We start from the raw sequence: 24,781 nt of genomic DNA on the forward strand, positions 1-24,781 counted from the left end.
AAATTATTGAAAAAGATTTCTTATAATTTCTTGTTGAAAAATTGAAAGTATACTTACTGAGAAATCATTGTCAGGAAACAGATACAAGTCCCTTACAGGGTCTTCCTTTAACTCATCCCCTAGTTCGGCGATGACAGCTTCATAGTCGAGAGGATCGATCACCTTAGGCTTCTCTTGCTGCAAGTCAAAATGCAAAGACTTGTTTAGTATTCAAGTGGAACTGTGTCAATATTGTACTTCTGTTTCAAAAATGATCCAATGCAGAAACAGTACCACATAGAAATTATAGTACAATGGTCTAAAAAAAACATTAAATGATGTGCCTTTTGAAATAACACCAGAAGAGCTTTAAATTCCAACAAAATGCTATAAATGATCTGTAATCAACACAAAATATATACAGAAAAGGACAGTGGAATTACAAATCACTAGAATATGTAATACAAGATGTTGTATGATGTAATACAAACATGCATAGTATGTGTATAAATGCAAAATAAAGTCTGAAGATATGACACATTTGTTCAAGTTTGACATTCAACATTCTCTGACTTTAAACAAAATGATAACTTTCTAAGTTGCAAATGAAACTTAGACAGAAATGACATGGAACCCCCCCACCCCCCCATAATGGTGAAGGAAGTATGCTAAAAAAATATACTGAACAAATATACTCCTTCAATTGGAAAGTTGTCATATTACATTATGAAAAAATATCATGTTGCTGGTCTGTAAAAATAGTGACATTTCTAGTGAATTTCATCATTAGGAACTAAGTAAGGTGTAGAGGAAGTACTGTTGCTAAGTAGCTTAAGTGCAGCTCTGGTAAACGCTATTAAACATTACAAGGTTCAAGGCACATTTTCTTGCTACAATTAGACAATAATGTGGAGCAATGCTCCACTAAAACCATATTCATGCTTAAATATAAAAAGAGAAATTTAAATATTAGAAGTTATGCCTTTCACTGTATAATGGCCCCCCACTAATTGACCCTTAGGAGCCATACATCCATGACGTTTTTGTATGTTTACTTCTACATAATATGTACCACTGTCTTAGATTGTGTGCATTTTATAAAACAAAAAAAACTATGACAGAGAACTGTGGTATATAATAAATATTTTAGAGAATTGAGAACAGTAAACTGTAAGGTGGAGCAGGTTGTGGTCAGAAACAGGAAGTTGCTATCTTTTTTGGTTCCCACCTCACATAGCTTACAACCAGGTTTTACTCTTCACATTTGACCTTCCGAAAGGGGCTCCTTTCTGAACACCCAAATGACAGTTCAGAGCCCAGACATGAACCTCACAGTTACAGAAAGGAAGTGACCAAGATTCAACAACCATAGCCTCTTTTCTGTTTTTCCCACTGCCATCTGTAAAAAAAAATAGGCTACATAGGCTACTTTCCATGTGGTTTCTAGTTCCTAATTTCCGTCAGATCTTTGCTAGCATATAACCATCTTCTAAGTAGATGTTTGTATAAGTAGAAATTTAGAAGTCTTTTAAACCACTACACACCCTGATAAAGGAAGTAAGACAAAGTTAAATATCTTATAAACTGAGTTCAACATATTGAAGAAAACAGAACATGACTAATCAGGAACATTATTAAACTTTTGTGGCAGTGGAAACAATTATAATCTATGAGACTGTAAAACATCGGTCAAGTCATTTGCAGATGAGCACACAAATTGTAGGTTTTGTTTCTAAAATTGTATATGTGTCCTAATCTATGTGACGTTGGAGTAAAATGTGGAAAAGAGAGTCTGCCTCTTGGCAAATACAAAATAAAGAATGCAATTAGATACAATTAAGTGTCAAGTTAGACACACCCCGCCTCATCAAAAACACACATTAAAGAAAGGGAATATAAATAAAAATTAAACTTAGTAAGTTTAAGTGGGCACTGACACCACAAGCAAATCATTTGTTAATGTTCTGAGTGTTTAAAAATCACCATATGGTAGCTGACATCAAATTTTAAGCAACAGCCGGCAAGTATCAAACAGAATAAAACTGACGAATACGTACAATACTGATCCGGTTGAAATTCGCACGCACTCGTTTGCTCTTTATTTTCTTCCTGAAGGTGATTTTGCTCCTGAAGCTCATTGCACAGGTTACAGTCCTGCCCCAAATGAAAAACTAACTTGAACTACCCAAAACACGCAGAACGGACATGTGCTCTTTCAGAAGCAGAACTAACAATGTATGGGGTTTTTTTGTCAGCACACGTGGAAAGAGAGGAAGTTGTGTGGTTTTCGAGCACACTCACCACAGACTCATGAGAGCTACAACAAAAATCCACCATGAAAATAAATCAACCTTCCAGAATCTCCAGTACACACATTAATTTAGTATTGTTGATGCTGTTTGAGACAATTTGGCAGCTTTAACTCTTAACCTAAACCAAACAGTTGTGAAGCATAGAAAAAAAAGTCAAACTGCATGTGTCTCATCTTTCTTTGGCCTAAATGTAGTTCAACATCAGATGGTTGTTCTCTATGACAGACGCCCAACCCTAAACAAACCATTAACTTCCTGTTCTACATCCCTAAATAAGGCTGTCTGAAAACAATGTGTGCACGCACGAAAAGAGCTACAGTATTAACACATACTCAATTCAGCACAAATAATATTTTTGTATTAAAAAAAGGTTCATGCATTACAAGGGAAAGCCAATCTGCAGCTGGATGGTGTCTGAAAATAGTTAAACACTGATTCTACCAGCCTGTTACTCAGCAGCAGAAATAGAGATGCCTGCCAAGGGGGACAAACTTTTGTTGGTACAACAAAAACTTTTATTATTTTGAACCAATTCAATTGGTTTCAACTTGTTTCATGATACAAATGAACCAATACGGAAAACTGTCACAGGATTTATGAAGAATGAGGATGTAAATACTTGATACAATGCAGTATCTGCAAGTGTATATTTATATATATATATATATATATATATATATATATATATATAAATTTTGGCTCTATAATTTGCCTTTAACTGCTAGTCCATAGTCCAGTATGGGGATTAGCCTGGAAACCCTTGTAATGATTGGTAACGTCTAAAATAATACTCTAGGGGGGGCAGCTGTGCTGCAAAGGTAGAGCAGTTGATGCCCAACCAGAAGGTCGCTGGATTGGTTCCCTGTCAACAGTCATAAAACTCATATGTCAAAGTGTCTGTAATGTACGAGATATAAATCAATTAAAACCCACACACAAGTCCAAAGTTACACACAAACAGGCAGACACAAGTTTCAAATCAACTATTTTACACACAAATGTTTTGGGACTATTTAGTCACCATACTTGAATAGGATTTCTGCTACCATTGCTGGAAAAAAGGACAAATGGGATTGCATCAAACTAGGTAAAAAGGTGTTTTATTGGTAGATTCCAGATAGCAGTGTAGAGATTAGGATAATCTGTTCCTATTGGAATGAGTTTGACTAAATTTAAATACTAAAGTCTTAAACTCTTTGAAATGAATTAGATCAAGTAATTTCATGATTATAGCGGAATATTTTTTTTGTAACTTGGCATTTCATAATTCAGTATTAATTTAGATTTTTGATAACAATAGTACATTAAAGGCTCAAAAATGTCTGTGTAATTCCTGGAATTTACGGCTTATAAACTATAAATGAAATTAAATTACTCTTACTTCAATGGAAGGCATAATAACCCTGGCAAAAGTCTATTTTGCCAGGGCATATTTCTATAACTGGTATCACTGCACCTTTAATCTAAAGACAAATGTGTGTTGGGTCTTTGCTAAAATAGCACAAAAACAACATGATCTAAAATAAACAAAAAAAAAACTGTCACAAGTGCCTTTGTTTTCTTGCACCTGTTCATTCTCTTGAGGCAGTTTCCATTGTTGAGACATCTAACCAGATACCTTCTATATGTCTGCTGCCATAACTAATAGACATCTAAAATGATTTAACATCTAATGATAGCAATACTGTGCAATTTTAAGAGTAGAAACTGTGTCCATTGACATGAAAATTGCACAGTTGAACTGCACCTGTATGGTATTTTGTGTTCTTAAACTGCTGTTGCACACTTATGCAGACACTAAATTTTTGTATTAGCATGGCATTTAGACTGAAAAGGTCAGCAATCGAACCACCAACCTTTAGATCAGCAGATAACTATTATGCTGTCTGAGTCACAGCTACTCTGGGTTATACAGAAGCCAGGATGGGGGGCATGCAAAAGTGCTAAAACTACATAGTTGAAACATGTTGTTCACCTTTTGGCATAACCCTTCAGGGGTCGCCACAGCAAATCAGCTTTCACTGAGTCGCACAGGTGGTTTGGCAGAAGTTTTTACGCCAAATGCCCTTCCTGACACAACCCTGTATTTAATCTGGCCTGTGGCTACATAGTTAGGCGGCCAAAGACCCACACTGGATGAAGCTCATCATGCCCGCTGGGAATCATACCCTGGTTTCCCATGCGCCAGTCATGTTTAACTAAATATTGGTAAATGTTTAAACATGAGCAAAGTGAACTTGTGTTTGCTTGTTTTTGTAATCTTGTCAAAAATAAGTTTAGTCTTCTTACTTTAAGATGGGTTAATGAAAAGAAATCTTACTACTTTAAAGAACTTCAAAAATGTTTGAGGTTCTTTAAAGTAATTTTCATTGAAAAGCTGAACTTAACCTCCAAAATATTAACATATCATAAATGTACTTGCTAATCCAAGAAAACGCTCTTTGTTAATAACATGTTTATGCGTGGACCTAAAATTACAATCTATCTTAATTTAAGATATATTCACGTAACAAAAATCAAACCCAAATCTACAAAACGTCTTTAATATGCAGTATACCAGTAAGTATTATCAGAATTAGTTCAACTGCATATTCTTATTTATACATATTTGTCGATGCAGTTAAGGATTAGACTTCTGCTGTATAACACAAACATTAAAAAGCCCAGAGGACATCTTTCATATCAACAGATGTCTACACAGGAAATGCCATAAATATAAGATGTTTAATATATGCGAAATAGTGCCGTGTCTTTATAATTTTCAATTACATGTAATGATTTTTGTTACTTTATTTCTACTGTTTTACTGTTTTACTACTTTACCTTAATTGCAGTCCTATAGTTTGTTCTTACACTCCCTTCATCTGCCAACCAGCTGCTAATACTCTTTCCTCTAATGTTTTTTTTCATCCTTTGAAAAATTGCAGTAACCTTCACAGCTTTTTATTATCTCTGTTTCTCTTCCTAAAGGTCCCCCTTTAACATCTCTCCTTTAGTCACCAAGCCCTTTGTTTTTCTGTCCCCCACACTCAGCAGGGATGAGGAAAGTGGGTGTTAATGTTGGTAAACTACAGCTGGATGGAGGGCACAAATAGAACCCTTAATTGTTGTGCTCTCACATAATGGGGAGCTAGAAATTCTGTTCTAAATTAGTCCTGTAGAATACAAGGAATTAAATACAACAGGAATGAGCACAGCAAAAGCAAAACAAAAATTAACCTAAAAATGACAATGTTGTATATATTACACAAGCTTGTAGATTTATGAGACTTAAAGAAAGGGTAAGAAAAGAAAGAGGGGGAGCGGAGACAGTCAGGGCTTGTGCTACAGATTTATAGAGAGTAAAGTGTGGACAGAGACAGCTGCTGAGACGACAGAGCTCAGACAGAAGCCATCTGCTTTATATTGTTGCAACAGTACAGTGGGACTAATGAAGATTCATGCCTACAGGAGAAGTCACTCTGATCTAACAAACTGTTTCTTTTTTAGGGATAACTTGATGTGTTGATTCACCACAGAGTCACTGGTCCAATGAAGCAAAAAATAGGAAGCTGGTTGAATTTTTAAATCCGATGCCTGGAGGGTTTATATAACATGGAAACACTGGTGTCAAAGTCAAAAAGGTGGCAAACAATAAAAACTAAATCAACACGCAATGTTGAACAGTTCCTTATTACTGTAGGATATAGTATGACTGGGATATTGATTATCCTTTGATTCACAAATTCAATGATTTACGATTTAACAATACCGAGATTTTTCAGACCATCAGGTGCAATATCTGTGAACTGAAAATGAACAATCTATTTTCATACATAAGGCACATTGGATTTTAGGTGCACTACACTTCCCAGAATTCCTGGAGGGGCTCATGGGCAGACGATTGGTCAGTGGGGTTGATGAGAACCTTTCCAAGCAAACTGCTATTTTATACATGCACCTATTTCATCTCCACTATTTATGGCTGATGTCCAGGAAGATAGAGGGATATTTAAATTGAAATTGAACAGATTTGGAACTTTCATTAGTAAAATAAGAAATACTTACATTAATAGTTACCCGAAGACCGTTTATTTGCATTAAAAATACAAAGAAAATCACTAAAAAAAGATAAATTATTTTGATGAAGTGATATTGTATTTTTTAACTAAGGGTTGATTAAATCAACTGTATAAAACAAAACATTGAATATGTGATCAGTGCAAATAAAAAATATCATGCTAGCATGACATTTATGTTGGCTGAAAAATGTACTAGCCTTTATTTATGCAAACATATTGTTTTGACAGTATGTCATGACCAGATGACACTTTCCATGCCGCAGTCTCATTTTATTCACTGGTCTGTTAGTCTCTGGCCGAGTGGCAGCTCAGTTAATTGGCTGCATCACGCTACAACATTGGACAATGGTAGTGTGTGGATTAACACCGCTGCATCACAAGCAAGAGAATCCAGATTTGAACAGTTACAAGAAACCTCCTGTGCAAAGAAAGTGTGGAGGATTTTATCTTTGGGTGCAGATAAGTTTGTCATTCTATTGTTAGCAAATGTGTTGTGTCTGTCTCAGGTTGCAACAGACTACGCTACATGTTCATGAAGACTGATGTTAGGCTTGAACATCTCACTGACCCATATCTGGTGGGCATATAAAACAGATGTTTCGCGTCAAAGACTGTTTTCAAAGTATTTCATGCTGACACTTTTTTGTTGCAAAGCCTCACAAGTTTGTAGTATTTTGAAAGGTACACAAACTTTAAAACATCCACCATCCTTGAAAAGTCAACCCCATTCCACCATCTAAAATATACTTGTAAAACAGCTAATTAGTTAATGTTTTGAGGAGAAAATGCTGACTTATGGTACACAAAGCTTTGATCAAAAGAGACGCACAGGATTCCTGCAAATGTGCAATGCAAATGTTTTTATATTAATTAAATTAACCAATCTGCAAAAGATCAGTACACTGCAGTTTCTTTTTTTACTTTTTAGTTTATTTGCATTAATGTATTGCATTTTGTAATTCATTTAAGATTTGAAAGCTCTGCTTTGCCTAATATCTGATTTATGTTTTTTTCACTCACAGTGGAATTGGCCTCTTTAGATTTATGCTTTTGCAAAATTCTCTGCATTGATCTATTTCATACTCTGTGGAAGACATAATTCATTCTAAGGGGGGAAGAAAAATGCAGCATTGGGGCAGTAGTTTCAAACACTGCTGATGTTTTTTTATGTTTAATAATTGAATTAGACATTAGACATTTAATTAGTTTACATGACTTTTGCTGGGAAAGTCATAAAAGCCAAGTTTTAGGGAAGTAACATAAAATTGTACAAAGAAAATGTTATTTTGAAAGATGCATGTTGTATATGAATTTTACGTATTTACTCTACAAGCAGCCCTACTACAAGGACAAGATGATATAAAAAAATCACAACTTTAAAGACCCACTCTGATGAAAATCGTGTTTATGTTGTTTTAAACATGTTCTTGTGGCATTTTTCTCATGATGCAGGAAAAGAAAGAAAGTTAAGCTAAAATTGCATTTCTGAGTGTTAATTTATTTCAATTGTTGCAATCAGGAGCAGATGAAAAACTGCTGTTGGAAGAAGCTTGTAGCTTTATAAATTAAGCAAAAATGCTAAAATTGCAGTTGTGACAAATAGAAGCTGCAACAGCAAGCCACAAGCTCCCTGCTCCACTCCATTCTACGTGCAGGCAAATAGTTCCATGTAGGTCTTCTTTTTTCTCATCTGAGTTGGCATATGGCTACGGCTAGATGGCTCCAATATTGCTCGCCATTTTTGTTGCACCGGAAATGTTGTGAGGGGGCTGTAAGTTAAGCGGGAAGGAGTGTTATGAACTGCTGCCCCTCTGGTTTCTGTTCTAGAAAATGACACAGGACTTTAAGGAAGATTACTTTTTTAAGTTTTTTTTTTTTTTGTTTTTCAAGCATGCATTCATTCAAAATTATTCACCATCATTCACCATGATGGTTCTGTTTAAATAACTATTTTTATCATCTTCTCTGCACTCCGTATGCACAAAAAGCAGGTTTTTCCCACAGACATGAAATTCCTCATGTCTGACCCCACATCCCCCCTCTACTCTCCTCCCTCCATTTCCGTCCATCTGCATATCAGCTGTAAGGGCAAAAGACCCAGGCAGAATGATTGATAATACGTCAACCCCAGTAATAAAAGATAAAGTTGAACAAGGATAGCAGAGCTGGTGCAGAAAACCACAATACTGGAGGTAATTCTTGAATGGTAAAAAGTAAATGTGATTTTTACTACTTAACTCTTTTCTATTCTGGTTAAAACAGAACAGGAACTACCAATAAAGCACATAAAAAAATATGTTGCCACCAAGGAGATAACTGCATCCAACATTAACTGCCCACACATGCATTTACTCTGTAATGTGGCATTGGGGGTGCAGTTGCGCTGGTTACCATTATAATGATGGCAAGTGGTGAGTTGTTGGTGGTGTAACCCTCTAATGTAGGTGTTGCAGCTTCCACTGACATCTGGTCCTGCCGTGAACACATGTGACCGAAGTCGGATCCTCCCACTGACCGTAGAAGCAGGACCACACTGGCAGAGCAACCCATTTTCCCCCTGCTTTAATGCTCCAATCCAGCCGGATCTCATCCAGCAGTGCAGGCTTCACTTCCAAGGGTCCTTGTTGGGCTCCTTGTAGATTAGAATCCAGGTGCGCTCCCAGCTCAGCCACAGGTGAGGCAGTCAGTTCAAACCTAATCCAATCAATACCTATGTCTCCAGCCAACCCCGTCTCACCCTTATACTTTACTTCTTCCAGTCCAGCTTTGCACACTTTAGCAAATATCCCTAAGCTGCTCTGTTCAAGGCTCCTGCTCCTAATGTTACTGTTGCTGAGCTGACACACTGGCATGTCTCTCTCTCTCTCCCCCCAACACACAGACACTGATTGCAGTTGTGTGTGGTTCAGCCCAGCCTGGTTCCTCCAACAAATCACACTTTGCAATGCATGTCAGCTGACCAGAACCAGAGCTTTTTTAGGGTAGAGTTCTGCTGGCTGTGCTTGTGCTGTTGTGGCTCCGACAGTGGAGATCTTACTAGGACATCCTGCAGTTCTGCCCATCATGAGGGATTGTTTACACCAGCAGAGGTTTCAAAGAAAGGAGCTCACAAATCATGGAGTATCTAAATGCATGTTCTTCCATTTGTTGTAACTCTGTTACAGAAAGAAGTCAGATAAAGTTTTGGGCTCTAAGGAAAGTGAGAGGCTGTTAAATGGAAAGTGGGTGGAAAGTGGGAGTGAGTGGCTTTACAGACGAAGCATTCAAGCTGTATTTTTGAGCCAAAAGACAGATTAAAACCTCCCTTAACCTTTTTTTTTGTATGCAGACAGTCATAAGTGCACTAACCTCGCATGCAAAAAGGCATCCCATTGAACTAAATATCTCTAGGTCAGTTCTACCACTCGTGTTTTTTCTTGTTTAACCAAAACATCTGGTCTTGCTTTATTCATTGTGTTCCTGCTTTTCTCTAAGCATAGCTGAATTTAAATAAAAAGGGGAAAAAACAATCTTAGAATATAATTGCTCTCACATGTTTTACCTCAATTTAACATCATCATTGTTGTCAAAGCTAGCAGAAAGCAGCCAACAATGTATTTGCAAAAGTGCTGGCAACTTAAAACTTTCTGATCAGTATAAACGTTTTCGTTTTATTGTTCCCTGTTCAGATTATTAGGGTCTTTTTTTAACTTCTATATGTTTTTTGAAACTTTACAATATCTTTGTACTTCTAACTGTGTGAACAATTCAGGAATTACATTGTTCACCTGTTTCAGGACATGACAACTTTAACGTTCAGCTTTAAATATTATAGACTTGTGCATATGTTTTATAAAAAGGGAAATAGTGAAGTTTCACAGGCCAGAGATGAAGAAGGTGGAAGACTCTTAGTACTTAAGGTCAACAATCCAAAGAAACAGAAAGTTGGAAAGAGGAGAAGAGGTGAGAATTTGGCATGGTTGTAGGATCCCCTCATTCAGAAAAGCGCATTCGCCAAGAGAAAATTAAATATTCAAACATATATATATATATACATACATATATATATATATATTATATATATATATATATATATATATATATATATATATATATATATATATATATATATATATATATATATATATATATATATATATATATATAATTAATAGTATTCTCTATTCTCTAGGTACTCCTCAAGTTTAAAGAGTGAATTTTGTCCATGTACAGCCCATAATTTTGAGACTAGGACAAAAGTTCACTGAATTTTTGTAACAATTGAGTGTATGGTTGCCATCTCTACAAATGGCCGCCATTTTTGATTTTTTTTTCTCATGGCTAACACGGTTTTTGGAAAGAGGGGATTCTAATGTACATCTATGCTGAATTTAATGCTTGCACCAAAAAATGTTCGATTTGTCTGAAATATCAACCTAACCAGCTCTGCTCCTCTTAAAAAGAGACAGGAGGCAGAGCTGGAGGTTCTGTCTGGGAATGATGAGGATGGATAGGAACAGGAATTAATACATCAGAGCGACAGTTCTTATTAGATGTCTTGGAGATAAATGAAGGGAAGCCACACTGAGATGGTTTGGGCAATGATAATTTAAAAAGATATGAAAAATGTTCAATAAAATTAATAATTTGAATGAAAATGCTCAATTTTGTAATAACATTTATAGCATGGCAATCACATTTTTTCACAAAAAGATTATACCAGATAAGAAGTTGGTCTACTTAATTATAAATTGCACACACCAAATTGGCTCTAACCAAATGCCATTTATGTAGGCAAAAAATGTACATTCTCTGAGTTTTTCACTCCCATTGGTCCCTATAGAAATCAAGAAGTAACTATGGTGATGTTAGGTCACGACTAAGGTCATTAGTGTCTGTGTCACTGCAGCATAAAATCCCACCCACCACCCACGCTTGTGTTCATTATTAAGGTACTTTACATGGCTGAGTATAAACATTGTAACACACACACAGAAAGAAAAAAAAGAAAAGCAGAAACAAAAGCATTCTAATGAAGAGATGGAATCTCCCTCCTACACATTAGAAATATTAGCATGTGCCACTCAGTGGGAATGACAGAGCATATGTCCACTGTCCAGAAAAAAAGTGAGAGAGAAAAGGGAAATACTAACTGCACCCACCAGCGCCCCCCACCCCTTGCTTCCAGATAAACTGCCTCTCACTGCTGGCTTCTCAATGCAACATGCCTTATAGCAGCAGCTATTACACACACAAGACACAGAGATGGGCTTTGTTAGTATTCCAAGCTTCCACAATGGCCCTGTCATGCAAATAAGCCCACACAAACATGCCCTGTGGTTAGAAGTAAAGCCTTGCGTTTTAGTAGTTGTCTTGATCTTGTACTTTCCTTCACTGCTTTTGCACCATCTCCAAAAACCAGGTTGTGGTGGAGACAGGCAGATGATATAGTAAGGCACTGAGTTGCAATAGCTCATAAGGATGACCAACAAGATGTCCGTTTATGGTAATAGTTATTTTACAAGGATAGAACATCAAAGTCAACCATTCATTCAGGACAATACATTTTTTATTTGTTTGTAAAAAAAAATGTTGATTTTTATCATTTTTATGTAAAATATGTGCTTAAACCTTAACACCCAAAAACAAAAAGTTAACAAAATAGTACCTGCTATTTTGAACATTACAGGCGAGCTTATGTGCATTCACACATTTACAAATATTTCCTCTGTGGAACACGTAACATTGTGTATGGGCAGGTGTACATTTTCTTTTTTACAGTTTCTCCCCCTTTGAGATCATTGTTCTTGTAGGGAAATCCCGGTGGAACTTTACAAATAGTCCACACATCTGTCATTCATCTGTCAGTCGGTGAGCTGTCCAGACTTTGAGAGTATCAATTTGGCACTGTTCATGAAAAACTAAGAAGGGTGGCCAAGGGGAGGGAAGTCTGGGAATCTTGTTCTCAGATTTTCCTTTTTTTTTTAGCCCTAGTCAACTTGACCCCTGATAAGAAGCAGTCAATGCATCCATGGGTGGATGTGTGTAGTTTTGCTTTAACTTAAACATGAACAGTGCCTAAGAAAATATGCTCCTGCTTTCTAGCTTTTGACTAGGTTAAACTGTGCAAATCTGAGCCTCCATAAGAAATGACATCACTGGGGAGTGCGTGGCAGAGTGCTCCCATCATTTATGGAGTTAATGTATTCCAGCTGTGGCGCCTCAGTCACTCCAAGCTTTTTTCCCCCCTTTTCAAAAACCAAATCCTTTGACAGCAACTGAGTCTAAGTTCTATATTTGCCCCAGTTTAACTGTGAATGTTGCTTAATGTTTGCTAATTATTTAGGTCAATGGTGATAAGCTGTTTTTCCTGACTTAGAAATGCATCAGTCAAGTAAAGTACCACAGTCCAATAAAACCCCTGTATGCTGCCTTTTAAGCATCTAGCTCTGCTTTAGTTGGGAGCCCTGTAGAGCTGCAGGCTGAATCTTGGAAGCAGTATTTGATGAGGTATGGAGCTCCACTGGGCTTACTTAGGAAAACAATCTCCTGTTCCCAGGGTAACCATAACAGGAAGGATTCTGTCACTGCAAACTGCTGGGAACTCAACAAACCACAGTTTGGCCCCTGGCATCCACAAAGCAACAGCAAGGGACATAGGGTCAAACTTGTTCAGGCTCTTTAATGCCTGTACTCCTGCAAAACACATGTGTGCATGCACACATACACACAGACATTCTCTGACATGTTGCAAAGAGGGAGCAATTTTAGCAGGACTGCTTTTAAAAGAAATTGAATCTTAGCCAATAAAACAATGTTTTTTCTCTTACTTATACCTATGTTTTCTAAGGGTAATTTGTTGCAGACAGAAAACATAACATGACAGATTAGCAAAGTAGGATGCAGCATTAAGCGGTTACTTTTAGCTGATTGGCTAATTCCACAAACGTTTGAAAACTTCCTACAAGCACAGTTGCAATCTCAAAAGTCGTGATTTGCTTTTCTCTGTAAAACCTCAGCACACGGATGCTCCACCACAGCTTACCATTTCACACAAACAGGAAGACAGATGAGGTGTAAACCAATAATGTTTTAAATTCTTTCTTTCTATTGTGCTTTTCTTTTTTACTATTATTGATACATGTATGGGTCCCCCCATCTATGTTGAGTAATGTTGTACTTTTTTCATGTATTTCTGTGACTGCACTTTATTTTTACCATAAAATGTTGATGTGTCAACTGATCATTTCAAATTAGTTCCTAAACTCTGCTGGCATGTCAGGAGGAGGTAAATTCCTTGGAGCTGATATGTTTCTCTTACAGAACAGCATTAAAGTCATTTGTATGTGTAAAGAAAAGTTCCTATCAAAGTCACACTAACTGTAATACTGGGGTTTTTCTGTGGATTGCTTTGTGGAAACAAGTAAGACATGGAGTTTACCTTTGTTGTCTGACTCTGTGTTTAGCTCGTTCCTGGAGGCAGTAATAAGCAGGAAGGCAAGACTACGACACACTGCCAATGCCATCTAGTGCTGAGGACTTAACACAGCAGCAGAGTGGACACTCAGGAAGTTCTGTGTTTGTATGCCAGGCTCCTCACGTCTATGTCCCTGTTGTTCAAGATATTTAGTGGACGACCTCTAGGAGGCGCTGTGTACCAGAAATCCTATTTGGTCCACCATCTGGTTTGTTTAGGAAAAGGAAGCTATTAGAATGTCTTTAACTAGAGTTAGAGTCCTGAGGCAGGAAAAATCTTTTGTTGGAAGGAGCAAGACAGCAGATATGAGATGGAGAATCTGGAATAGGGGAAGCACTGCTAGAAAATGAGTATATTATTAAAAAAAATGTATTCAACCTTTTAAAACTCCACCGCTCACTCAGTCCATAATTAATAACAAAAACCTTTAAAAATCAAAAGTTTAACATTATTTTCAGAAAAATGAAGAGTCAAATTACAGCTCAGATGTTGCATATGCATATGCCAGATATAGTGTATCCTTAAATCTTAAGAATTTCACAGAAAAAAGCTGGATGTTAACAACATTAGTAGAGCAACAACTTGAATACTGTTGAAAAAAGAATTCCCGTCAGTGTTGAGTTGCATTGATCAGCATAAATTTTGATAATCTAAATATATTTACTGTATTAATGAAGAAAACATTAACATAATAAAAAACAAAGACCTATAAAACACAATTTCATATTTACCTATGTATGTGTTTGGTCTAATACCTTGGATTTACACGGAAACAGTATTTTAAAGTAGAGTTTTACTCTATACTGTCAAACCCTCAAGGCTTCAGTCAAAGCATCTCCAATCTATTTTTTCCCCCACAACGATTTAAGAGGCCAATTGCTGAAATCTGCACACAAAAAAGAAAAAGAAAAAAAAACGTATGCAATAGTAGAATCTTTGTATTTAAAGACAAAGTTGGATTTTTTTCAATGTCATCATACATTAACGGAGACTTACGTAAAACAGACAAATTGCATCAAAAGAATGAAAACTTTAGGTTACAGGGAAAGAGAAAATGTATACATAGTTTCATTTCATATGCAACAAAAAGAATATTACCGAAACAAAAAATGCTAGTCACTGAGGAGAGAAAAAGTTTCACTATGAATGTGTTTAAGAACTTGATCTTACCGGAATCATTGCTAAACCTACATAAATGAAAGCAGTTCAATATCCGCTATTTCTCTCTCAGCACTAATTTTCATCTACTGTGTTTTGGTAAACATATCCGTGCCTTTTACACAGCTAGTTGGACTACGTTGGAGCTTATTTCTGCAAAAATAAACCATAATTTCCACAAATAGCTGACTCTTTATATATTTTTTCCTACGACTTTAATTAGCTTGAAATATTTTATGCTTTCCGGACTAAACGTAAAATAAAACAGATCTGTATGTGTGTGTGTATGTATGTATGTATGTATATATATATATATACATATATATATATATATATATGTGTGTGTGTGTGTGTGTGTGTGTGTGTGTGTGTGTGTGTATGTATATGTATGTATGTGTACTTGGCCAATACATTTTTCGGACTGCTTAATTTGTTCTAGACCGAATCCTAACCCTTGCGAATGGTCTATATTCAGACTGCAGTCAAAAATTATTTTGATAACAAAAAAGCAAAGAACATGCTAACAAGTCAAATAAGCTCTTTATACCACTTCAAATCACTACATCTGTTGAATTCTTCGTCATCTGTGTCCCTTTGGAACAACTTTGCCATGTCCGGCCCTTCTTCTGCGTTGCTTCATTAGCAAATACTGATACCTACAGTGTCTTCTAACGGTTGTCGCTATCTATTTAAAAATAATACATTTTAGAGTGCGAACCAGTTGCACCCACAAGCCAAACTGTGCAAAAAGCCTCTATTTATACTCAGAAAAATATGGTAGGTAATAAAATACGGCAGTAACATGTCAGCTTTATTCTCTTTCCTAGACACATTTTTCGCCTTTTAACATTCAGTTGACACCCACACAAGACATACACAAAGCCTGCACACAACCTCTGTGTGACCTCCACACCAGTGCTCACAATCTACCAGACGCCCACTCAGCACTGCTCCATCTCCCTCTCCCTGATATTCCAACTTAGTTGAAGGATGCAACAAATCTGATGACTTGTCATGTCTTTTTATGAATACTGTAACAACCTTTTTTTTTTTTACTAATTTCCCACTTGTATCCCATCCAAACCATCAGTCTCCTCCAAACCCCATAATGTTTTATTGACTTCTTTGCAGACTTTTTTGGGGGGGCTTATACAAATTATTAGCATTATGACTAACATATAAAATGGTGATAAAGATAAAATACTGCAAGAAAACTAGTTTAGTTGATATTTTAAGCAACCACAATACAAAATTCTGCAGTTTAGGCAAACATGCTATTATTAATTTGAATCCAAAATCAGCAAAGTGACAACTGTTTAGGCATGAAGAGCAATGTATTTCGGTGTCCCACCTTGCCTGTTCACATGGCAGCCTGTTTGTTACATCAAATGAGGGCACAGAGATGTCACAGACGTAAAAAAGCAAAGGCATGCCATTCTGCATCAGTGCAAAACATGCAGATTTGTGGAAAGGCTGAAGCAGTATTCTGACACCTAAAACAGTTAAATTTATTTACTTTCAATGGAATGTCACTACATGTCATTGTATCGAAAGCAAGGGTAGCTACACTTTTTTGTTGGGATATTTTATTTACCATCTTTTCCGCATTATAGGGCGCACCGTCAATTAATTGGTCCATTTTCAAACTTGTGTCGCATTAGGCGAGACAAAAGAGTCAGAGATAAGTGTGTCAGTCAGTCAGACCTTTTTAACTGTGTTCACAGTAACTCAAGAACTTGTTTGTAACATGCTACATGTTGACCACGTTAGAGCTGTCAGCCGCTTTGGCGTATTCACAATACCCGCAACTCCCAACCTTTTTTTCAACACGTAAAAAACAGACTGATATCACTAAAACTAATACTACTGTGAGTGACTACACTAACTCCTAACCCTGCTAGTATAATGTAGAAAAAAAACACGGTCTGGGTCTGCTACACATCACCTGCGCAGTAACACCCAAACAAACATTTTTAAAGAGCGCTGTTCATTCATCATTCTTCTGTTTGTCCCTTTCGGGGTCATAGGGCTGCCTGAGCCTATCCCGGCCACTAATGGGCGAAGGCAGGGGACACCCTGGACAGGTTGCCAGTCTGTCGCAAGGTCACATATATCACACACTCATGTACTCACATTCGCACCTATGGACAACTTGGAGTGACCAATTAACCTTTTGGACTGTGGGAGGAAGCCGGAGTCACCAGAGAAAACCCATGCATGCACGGGGAGAACATGTAAACTCCACACAGAAAGGTCCCGCATTGTTGTTCTGTTTTCAGGTCCCCCAGCTGGCACTTGAACCAGGGGCCTTCTTGCTGTGAGGCAAGAGCACTAACCATTGCGCCACCATGCAGCGCTGCGTACCTCTTAAAATCAGGTCCATATTAGTATTCAGAATTAATCCATATATAAGGTGCTCCAATTTAAAAGACGCACTGTCATTTTTTGAAAAGAATTAAGGCTTTTAGGCGTGCCTTATAGAGAGGAAAATATAATAGTAAATGCAGAATAGTTTTTCTTGTCATCTCTAAGAGCTCAACAAAAAAAGTAAAATACATAAAGCATAAATTCTAAAGCCACGGATAGTTATTCCTCAAAAATTTGTTCCCATTTACATCAAAAGTAAATGTCAAAAGGAAAAAAAGGATTAATGGCAACTGCAATTTATAACAATGTGCAGTGTAAAAGATTGGTTTCTGTATAACCTGCATTGGACTATTTCTGGTTTAGTTCCTATTAAAAATTACACTAGCCTTCCAAAAATGCCAAGTTAATTAGGCTAACCATGTTTGTTTATATCCAACTTTGCAAGAGCTCTGCCTGGTTAGCACGGCTTCAACATGTATATACATATGTACAAAATTTTGTTCCAATCAAAAATATCCCACTTTTGTTGAACATTTTGGCATGCTGTACTTTAATAAACCCTCATAAAAGGTTTCAAGATTAACGTAAAGGGCTCACGGTGAATTACTGCAGGAGATGAACTCAAAAGTCAATGTGCTTGAAAAATCCATCACTGGTTTGGGAGCCTTACCAAACCACAGCTTATGCAGATTTCCAGTTTTTAAACTGCTATAAAAATAACAATAAAATAGACTTCACTCAGACAAAAGAATCAGGACATAGTTTTTAGACACGATTTATTCACATTAGTAACCCAGACCTACATGTAAAATGTGATTCAGTGTTTCATCAATTAAGTATAATTTCTCTTTTTCTATCTCCACTTCTTTTTTCTTCCAGCAGATTTGATTTGGATCAGGTTTTATAACCAAGCTAAACTAAAAAGTAGTATTTTTTTTCATCAGCATATGTAATGGGAGCTGATTCCTTAAAATAGTGTGCTTTTGTGCATAAAGCACGTTCTTGTTCTTTCTAAGGTGATTAAGTGTGTAGCAAAGACTTTTTACAAAATTCTGTTTTAGCATCGTCAGCCAACGTCCGTTCTGATATCAAAATATTATAATTCAAAATCATAGACTGGGTTTTAAAAATCGAGACAACCACTATCTGATGCTGGGCAGCAAACTGTACACAGAAGGCGTATTAATATAAACCCTGTGAAATTACTGTAGCAAGTTTCACTAATATTAGACAAGAATGCTCAACATCAGCTGAGAATCTGTGGCAAATAAATGGTGTATACTTACATAGTGCTTTTCCCTCTTGCTTTAAGGGCCAAAGCGCTTTACAGTCAAAGTCCCTTTTACTCATTCACACACGTATACACTAATGGTGGCTCCGCTGCCTAACACTGGCTACAACCTCAACCACTAGGAGGAATGTAAGGATCAGTGTCTTGACAGCATTAAAATAATGCAAATGAAACATTATTATTGTCTATGAAAAATTTAAAGTGTTTCCACACCATCATTTTTTGCTGACATCACGTGTTGTCCACTAATAAGGCACTTTGTTGTTTTTACGTTTTAGTCAAATAAATCTCTGTGCCTTAATCCAAATAGTCTTTTCCAATATCATATATGTAATTGGTTTATTTCATTTTGAAACGATTTTGTAATGGTATAGGTGTATTTAACTCTGGACTGCTCGTGCATCTTAGCTCCAGGCCTGGAAGAACTGCTCTCACTAACAGGAGAAGGGGCAAGGGCGGATCTCTGGTGCCCTAAAACCAGATTCGAGTAGAGGGGGCTCGTCAACCTGGGATGGTAGCCCATCCAGGGTAAGAAATCCCGATTTCAAATCTCTGCTTGCCTGCGGCATACCCAGTCATAGGAAAGTTTTCAGGAGTAAACCCTGTGGAAAAATCTGCAGTGGAGCCCCTAAGGAGGTTTGATCCCAATTCTTGACATCTCTCCGGCAACTCCTGCAGCTAAGTTGGTGCCAAGCATATCACTCTGCGTTCCTTTGGATAACACCAGCGAGGCCGGGAGCTACAGTGTTTGCTGTAACTCTACAACGGACTAGAGCATGGTGCAGATTCTATTGTCTCCTGAGACAGAAGGATGCCAACAATAGGTGGATTTGATTAACAATTTATCTTATAGACAGATTCATCCGGTTGGATTGGAGGAATATAAATTGATTAATCAATTAAGCCAATTAATCACCACACCTCTAGTTTTGTGCCTATAGGACACTTCACCACATGGGTGGACAAGGCACAAATCGAATCGATTCAGAGGTTGACCGCTCTAACTTAGCACCACAGACGTCCTGTGGCGACAGAGGTCATTTACATCTTACAAAGGGCCCAAAATTTTTCCGAACAACCTACACCAAAATGAATAATTTCCATAATGGGTTTTAGAGTTATGGTAAATTAAGGGTTGAAATGAAAAGTGTGCTTGGTGAAGGTGGCATGTATACCATGTAATTACCATTCACAAAATCTGGCACAAGCCTTAAGCGAAGCTAGGGATAGCCAGAAATCTACCATCCTGTTGATTATGTCTATAGATCAACTGATGTACTAATAGATAACCCTGAGGGTAAAGAAAAAAACAGGTCTCTTGCAAAAAAAAAAAAAAAAATGGCTTACAGCTCTTTAACCACTAACACTTTTGTTTTTGTCATTTTTGACTCATGGAGAAAAATTATGATTTATGGTTCGCTTTTGTGTACCATGTCTAAGTAGAACAAACAAGTAATAATGTGAGACTATCACAAGTTCAGTAGGTGGTCTCTACGCAGGAGGTAAAATACTTTTTGATTTGATCCTGTGATTCAAACTAAAGATGGCTTAAAGAATGTAACGTCTGACATATTTTATTTGGGCCCCATATAAATAAATTGCTTTGGATTAGACAACTGTGAGTACAGTAAATGAGAAAAAGTCAGCATCTTGTTCCACAGTGTGTATGAGAGTGCTTTTGAGGGTCAGTCAGTCATGGCAGTAACACATTCAGGCCTCCTACTCTGGAATGCAGTATGAAGGAGAGGGACAAGACTGCAATTCACTCGCAGAGCCACTGAACTATTCTTAGTTCAAATATGTGAAGTGGACCCCCACCACCAACCACATCATCCCATTGACTGGGACAGTGAAAAGTCTGAAAATGGACCGTGAGATCCATTAAGGTAGCTCCGGATGTAAAGGACTTGAGGAAAAAAATCATGAATGGTAAAAAAAAAAATTCTGCTTCGGTAATGTGAAGCTTGGTCAGCAACGTCTAAATAGGGGCATTAAGTGGCTGTAAAGCCTAAGCTAAAGAACTGATTGTGATTGTATATTAGCACAAAGCCTAGAGCCCCCGGGACGTCTTTCACTTCGTCACTCTTCTCATGTGACCTCTGACAAACACTACCCCACTTTTTTCTCTCTGCTTAGTTTTTCTACTTAACAGACTCAACTCAATTGACAACAGTGAGGAACTACAATGAAACAGTTGAAGGGAGAGAGATTTCAGTGCTAACCCTCAGCCTGCACACTACTGAGATCACTGTGCAGTGCATCAGAGCTTAAACAGTAGGGGAATTCAACAGGAAACAGTGCAGAGACTGACAGTTACAGGCCTAGATTATTCTTTTAATTTATTCTTTTTTCCACCAACTTTAATATCTCCATCCTTTTGGAAGACTTCCTCACAACCAGCTAAGGCTGTGTACGGTTCTTGTGTTATACTATACAACCATGACTGTGCTATTTGGCCAAAGTTCATTGGTGACAAATTTTAAATGCATTTTATTTGCTTTGGTGGTATTTTTTAGGTTTAAAGTTATTTTTACTTTATCCTTTCATATCCTAACATTAAAAAATATCAAAATGTCAAAAATAATTTTTTGGAATGTTTTTCTTTTCTTAAAAAAAAAACAAATTAAAAAAAAAATCCAACAAGTGGTTAGAATTTGGTAATTGCTTTTAAACCTTGTGCCTTGTCTAACTTTCTCCAAACATTTTATCTATACCGACAATCAACAGCCATTTTCTCAAAACTATGTTGTTCAGCTTTTTTAATGTGAATTTTCAACACATATATGTAAGGATTATGCCACTTTATTTGTCTTGTTTGACTTCTCGGTTTTTGTCATATTTTGTGTGTTCCCTCCGTCACACCAGGTTCAAGATGTTAACCCTTGTGCTATCTTAGATGACCCCACCCTTACATTGACGTGTTCTCCCTACCATGACAAAGGTGGATAAAGGTGGAAAGATTTCCTGTAATCCATGGACACCAGTGAAGATCACAAATCATTGAGGAAAAAAGTTTAACGCACCGTCTAGTGGGTCTAGATGACCCAACTCCCAATGTTAAAGTGCCTAGGATAGCACAAGAGTTAATCATCCTCAATTGTCTTAATCTATGTTAATTATCCTGAGTCTGTTTGTCTTGTTGTCATCTTATCCTTATCATCCTTTTGCTTCTACCATAGGTCTATGGTTTTGCCCCACTTTGGGTTTATTTATTAAAGTTTTAATACTATCAATCCTAGTCTCTTGGATTTGGGGTCCTTCACCACCTGACAAAATGGGACCAGAATTGTATTTTTATGGCTTATTTGATGGTACATCTGAGGTTTCTAAGTATTATGAAGTATCTAATGATGAATTATATTCCCAAGATTTAACTTGATTTAAGATTTTTGTTTTGCCTTATGATATATAAAAAATAAAGATTTTTTCTAATGATGATTGTTGTTACGGAAATTGTTTTCAAAGGTTTGCAGTTTAGGTGGAGAGGATTTACTTTTCACAGCTAATTGAAGAGAATATTCCAAGTTGTTAAAAATCGGATGTGTGCTAAGTGGAAAATTTAAGCCTGCACACAGCACAGTGTGGACTTCGTTTCTTGCAGTTGTTGCATTCAGGAAAGTTCTTTTGATTATTTGTGCATATTTGTGAATTGCAGAGGTGCAGATAAGTGTAACCTGGGTATTTTACTGTAATGCCATAAACTTTCAGATAATTGAAATCATCTTGCTTATGGGTCTTACCTTCTGCATTATCGTGTATGTCTGATATGCACAAAGTCAAGATGTGCTGTATGAAGTAGCACTAGATCAGCCTACATAAACCTCAAGTTTCAGCTTATAAGTGCTGTGAGATTTGAAAGGAAGTTGGAAACACACATATGCACGTCACAAAAACGTAAATGACTGCTTGAAAAAGTGGCTGAAACATCATTGCAAAAACGAAGACAAATCTCTAAATCTGTCTTTATGAAAATGTGACCACAGAAAAACCTCACTGTAAAATCCTTGAGGAGGGGTGATAAAGATATTAACAACCTTTCCACTCCTTTCTTTTCTTCCTGTTCCCACCCAAAATCCTACATTCGTCATTCTGGATCTTCCCGCGTTTTAGTTTAGCTTCCTAAACAAGCAATTTTCCTCCGTTTGAAAGAATATTTCTACCTCTGTCTCACAATTTCCTGTCCCACTGCAATAATGGGAAGGAATACAAATCCTAGAATCATAGATTCAGGATTATACTTACAATAATACAGATGTGTGCCACCTAAATAGGAATATTTCCATAAACAAGATAAAAAGGGCAAAAGAAGGCAAAATCATGGGTTTACTTTTTGTCAGAGGTACACCACGTACAAACCTAAATATTTGTCTTTTGTAGAAATTACTCATTTATATATATATATATATATATAAGTATAGCAGAATGTAGAGTTGGCATACATCAGATAAGGAATGACAAACAGAGAAAGACTAAATGAGAGGAAGATAGGAGTGTTTCCTGTTAGAATTCCACCCTAATTGACCTTTCTTGGTTACCAAGGAAACAGAAACCTTGGCAGTACACGAGTAATTACTGGTAATCTGACCAGTTTCTTTCCTTGAGTTGCTAGTAGTTAATCAACATAATTTGGACTCTTATTGAAAAAGAGAAACACTGTGGTTGATGAAGTATGACTGATTTAAGTAGCTGAAAACAAGATTATTCTACATTTACTTTATACACTTTTATCATAGCATGTTTGTTGGTGCATGTGCATGTCCAACACACACACACACACACAAACTCTAACACAAAGGCACAGGCTTACAGCTACATGCGCTTGAAAAAAAAGGCAAGTCAGCAATTACGCACAATGCTCTCCAGGCAGTCGCCATGAAGTGTTAGAATAAAGCAAACTCAGACTGACATCATGTCCCTTTAAAACAAAGATCAGCCGCAACATATCAGTGGGAGACGTCTACAAAAAGAGGCCTCCCCACCGAAAAAGGCACCCCTCACACCGGCTAACACACATTTTAGCTTAAAATAAGTCTGTGTGCTTTTCTGTTGCACATTGTCAGATCAGATGTCTGTGACAATTCTTTGATTTTACATTTCGGCAGTGGACAAGACTTAAAATAAAGGAAACCTACATTTTTATAAATGTAAATAGAAAAAAATTGAGGTCATGAATTATTTCCTGTATAAGCAAATGTTGTGGTCAAGAAACAAAAAGGAAGTTTATTGTGCTATCTTAAAACTTTAAGAATTCCATAATTATTACTATTCCAACTTGTAACAAAAAAGACAAATAATGACAGAGGTTTGTTGTTCAATTGTAAAGGTCTTAGAAAGTAAATGGTGGCTAAAGAAAGCCTATAATCTTATATGGGGATTTGTAGTTTATAGGTTATAGTGTATTTGTGGAGGATTGAAGTGATTAGAGGCCATAGATTGGAGTGTTTCTATGAATGAACATAAAATTGGTAAAAGAAACATTTTCTCATCATGGCAAAAGAACAAATTAGGTTACTAAAATAGAATAATCTAAATTTAAAAAGAAATCTTTATTAAGAAAGGGAACTCTATCCCTAAAAACACAAATCAATTCTCCTTTGAAGCTTTTCATAGGCAAATTACAGCTTGTGTGATTATATTCTTTTAATGTATAGTTTTTTGGTGAAAGATTCACCTACTCTCATTAAAGTCAACAGCCAAAAGTCAACAATCAGACAGCTTTTTCTACATTGAAGTGTTGTCGGGCAGGTTCCACATTGTTTCTAGCCTTGCTAGCACCATGCATGACAGCTTTGCCACAAAAACTGTATGAAGATGTGTGAGAATGGGTTACTTAAGTATTTGCAAAGAGCTTAGTTTGTGTTGTATAGGTGCACACATTTCCAATTTTATTCTTCTTTTTCACCTTGTGGCTGCTCCTTTTAAGGGTTGCCACAGGGAATCATCTGCCTCCATCTTTTCCTATCCTCTTCACTCACACCAACTACCCTCATGTTCTGCTTGACTACATCCATAAACCTCCTGTTTGGATTTCCCCAAGGCTCCTCTTCCTGGTAGCTCCAATCTCAGCATCCTTTTATCAACATCATCACTGTCCCTCCTCTCAATGTGTCCAAATCAAATCTGGCTTCACCGCTTTAATCTCCAAAACATCTAACAT

At 36.9% G+C, this 24,781-nt stretch overlaps 1 protein-coding gene across 7 annotated transcripts in view; it reads right to left on the bottom strand.

Annotated features, from left to right (window-relative positions):
• dock10 (dedicator of cytokinesis 10) overlaps window positions 1–24,781 on the bottom strand; it is a 64,919-nt gene that overhangs the window by 33,788 nt on the left and 6,350 nt on the right. For 3 of the 7 annotated variants that reach the window (XM_020708270.2, XM_020708275.2, XM_020708268.2), the window contains exons 1-2: window positions 8,744–9,493; window positions 58–177 (exon numbers count right to left, since the gene is read on the bottom strand). In XM_020708270.2, the coding sequence (XP_020563929.1) occupies window positions 58–177; window positions 8,744–8,902 (279 nt within the window). In that variant the 5' untranslated portion in view covers window positions 8,903–9,493. Of the gene's footprint in view, window positions 1–57; window positions 178–2,036; window positions 2,184–8,743; window positions 9,494–24,781 lie in introns of those variants that run through there. The other 4 variants (XM_020708269.2, XM_020708274.2, XM_020708273.2 and 1 more) reach the window with 4 other exon arrangements.

Source organism: Oryzias latipes, chromosome 13, assembly GCF_002234675.1.
Source record: "Oryzias latipes chromosome 13, ASM223467v1".
NCBI lineage: Eukaryota > Metazoa > Chordata > Actinopteri > Beloniformes > Adrianichthyidae > Oryzias > Oryzias latipes.